We start from the raw sequence: 3472 nt of genomic DNA, 5'->3' as shown, positions 1-3472 counted from the left end.
GGGGGATTAATAGCAATGTTTTTTTTACTGTAATAATTTTTTTTAATTTAAACATTTGCCATATTTTTTTATCACAGCTCGTATTTAAATTCACTATTTTAGTCTCTATAAACTGAGAAAAGAAAAAAAGTTGAAATCCGTGGGTGGTAATTTTCAGATAACTGGTACATCTTTGGTATTTTATACTCCCATTATTGTTAGGCTATATTTAGGCCAGGAGTAGAAACCTTCTTATCTTAAAAGCCATCTTGTCTTGCTTTGTACCTTGTACCTGTTGGCTTGTGTTTGTCTCCAAGGGGCTTATGATCATCGGGCCTGGACTGTCCAGACGGCGGCCTGGGGGCCAGGATGTGGAACCTAGGGCTTGGTCATGCACCAAAACCCTTTGTTGCGAGAGAGACAATGCAACGAAGAAGCCCTGAAGCATTGAAGGGAAAATAGCATCATTTCCCCCCTCCTAGAAAACTCCACACCCCTTTTTGCTCAGGGAGGTTAAGGTCTTTTCTAGCCTGACCTCCCCCGCAGCTCAAACATGCCAAATAAATTCTAATAGACCAATTCTGGTCTCCCGTGACTCATTCCTCCAGTTGTGCCTAACAATTATTCTTACATGTTTATATAATTTACTTAATGAAATGCCTTCCACTACTAATCATGACAGCAACAACAGTAAAAGTACTTATTTAATGCTCATTACTTGCCAGGTACTATTCTACATTATTTAATAAATATGTCTATATACTTATAATAAAACACACACGTGCACACAGGAGAAGAAGGGAGGGAGGGAGGGAGAGAGGGAGAGAGAGGGAGAGAGAGGAAGAGAGAGAGAGAGAGTTATTTAACTTCATGACAGTTCTAGAAGTTCATTACACATCCGCATTTTATAAATGAGAAAACCAAGGCTCAAAGAGGTTAAGCATTTTGCCCAAGGTTGAAAAACAATGAACAGCAGAGCTGAGATTCCAATCCAAGCAGTTTGGTTATGCTCAACAGCATAATACACTGCCTCAGTATTATACATTTTCACCCATACTTAGTGACAGGTGTTTTGAAACACACTAAATACTAATCTCAATTACTGCATCATGTTTCTATGTTCTCCTACCTTTTAAGCTATTACTTATAGTTGACAGGCATTCAATGAGTGTTTAGAACTAAAATGAAGTAGATCCTCAGTCTCACTGTAAAATAGAATAGAGAGAAAGCACGAAAATATTCTTTGCTAAAAACCAACTTGAAATATGCATTACTTCATTGTATAAAATTTTTAATTGCTCCCCACTGTCTACCAAATAAAAAGCAACTCCTTTTTATGGTTTACATACCGTTTCCCAGTCCCTGACAATCTTTTCGGCCTTAACTCTTNCCCCGTCTTAACAGTAATTCGATTTGACAGTGGTTTGGCTTGGGACTTTTTGAAAGTTTTTCCTTCTTTCCTTTCTTTGCTTCCCTCTTCTTCTCCCAAACCTTGATGACTCTGTCTGTTTACTGTGCATTTGCTATGCAAACCAGTTTCAATGGTTCCGTTTACTTCGGACCAGTGTGCAAACCTGGCATGGTAATATGGGAAGGGTTTTTTGCATCTGTATAGGGTTCACTCCTGACCTTGGCAGGGGCAGAATAGCCCTGGGAAGGGCCTTTTCTTGAAGTTGCCTAGCCAACTTCTCCTTCCTTTGCTTTGTCCCTCCTTGTGTGTCTATAAAACCGTTTGCCAATATTGAGAGAGGAAGGCAGTCTTTGTGACAGGGAGTCCACTGCCTTCCCTTAATGCTGGCATTTTGGAATAAAACCTACTTTTCTTTCCACCAACCTCGTCTCTCGAGTTTTGGCTTTAGTGTGGAGAGCGGCCGGTCATTTTGCACAGTAACAATCACATATACAAAATCTAAAATATACTAGTAGCAATAGACTGTATACTGGATCTCCAATTCCTTTTGTAATATCTACATACTGTTAAGATATTTCATTTAGAAAGATTATGTCTTACTGAGTTTTCCACTATTCTAGCACTTTCCCACATGAAATTTATATTCATTTATTCCTATTCCCAACCAAGATCATATTACTTAAAAATGGTATGGAGAGGGGAAATGGAGAGACCAATTTCTCAAGTCTGTATCTTTCATTTAAGTCAGTATTTTTTACCTTCTTTCTTTTTCTTCTTCACATTACATTTCAACACATGTCTCTTTTAAAAAGTGAAAACAAAAATGTAAGCAAGATATAAATAAGCCTTTTACGTTAATAAAAACACTGAGCATTGGTGGGATGGTTTTTTGTATTGGGTTGTCGGAAAAATCATGACGTATTTTTTCTATGTTTTTCGTTGCAAAAATGCGTCATGACTTTTCCGACAACCCAATATTTTCCCATTTCTAAACATTGCCATTGACAGCCAAGTAAACTTTCTATTTCTTTATACTTCCACTTTGTAATTTGTCTCAGCTTCCTTTTGATTTCATTTCATTATTCCAACTTGCAGAGAAAATATTGTACAACATAATTGTCTGACTTTGATAAAAGAACAGAAATACTAGAAAAAGACATTTTGGTTGACTCTTACTCAAAAAAAAAATAAAAACAAGCTTAATGGGTTTTTTACACGTTTTTAGTAGCTTTCCAGAATTAGTGATCAAGTTGAGGTTTTAGGTCATATATTTTTCCTGCCCTAAACAATTAGTGTCCATAAAACAGCTTGAGGACCTAAGAGTAGAAAAAGGAATAAAATGTAAATTATACAACTTTGTCATGCAACTATAAGAAGACTTCATAAAGGGTTTATTTAAGGAAAAGCTTAAAAGTTCTATGCCTTCTAAAGACTTTAAGAACTGTTCTCCATAGCTAAAAAGAAAACCTTGATCCATATGTTTGTTTGATAAGTAACTACTTATTAAAATATAAATATCTTTCCAGAAGTGTTATTTTGATTTTCTGTAAGATCATATGCAATTAGTGAGTTAACAATGGCTAAGCAGAGCAGAGGGCAGGTAAAGGATCCAGATCACAAAACAGTCTTCTTACCTTCTGATGTTTTCCATCGTTTCCATAAATCTTCAACAGTTATGTGCTTATCTTCTCTGTGCAGATGGCTGTGTTTATTAGTAGCATCTTTGTATTTCATATCTTCTCTGATAAACTATAAAAGAGAATACACAGAGTTAATTATACGAGGTATGATCAAAAGATATGGTAAATGCTGCTGCCGAGTGTGAACCAACTAACAGCGCGTGACAAGTTTCAGCTTGTTTGGTGCAGTTAGTTAGATGTGAGCTATGGTTGATAGAAAGTGTGTTTTAAAGTGTGCCGTAGGGGCCAGCCGAGTGGCTTGTTGGCTAAGAGTTGGCTTGGGAGAGCGAGCTCTGTGCAGCAGGGCCACTGGTTCAGATCCCACATGGGCCAGTGACGCTGCGCCCTCTACAGCTAAGATGGTGAACAACAGCTCGACATTGAGCTGGGCTGCCATGAGTCG

General features: G+C 37.5%; 1 protein-coding gene across 1 annotated transcript in view; it reads right to left on the bottom strand.

Moving 5' to 3' along the window:
* Positions 1-3472, bottom strand: part of STIM2 (stromal interaction molecule 2) — a 162391-nt gene that overhangs the window by 68221 nt on the left and 90698 nt on the right. The window contains exon 3 of the mRNA XM_019642390.1: positions 3025-3139. Coding sequence (XP_019497935.1) covers positions 3025-3139 — 115 coding nt within the window. The remainder of the gene's footprint in view (positions 1-3024; positions 3140-3472) is intronic.

The sequence above is a fragment of the Hipposideros armiger genome, unplaced genomic scaffold (assembly GCF_001890085.2).
Source record: "Hipposideros armiger isolate ML-2016 unplaced genomic scaffold, ASM189008v1 scaffold_68, whole genome shotgun sequence".
In the NCBI taxonomy this organism is placed as follows: Eukaryota; Metazoa; Chordata; class Mammalia; order Chiroptera; family Hipposideridae; genus Hipposideros; species Hipposideros armiger.
The sequence above is the reverse complement of the archived record's forward strand: the minus strand, read 5'-3'. Positions and strand labels throughout refer to the sequence as shown.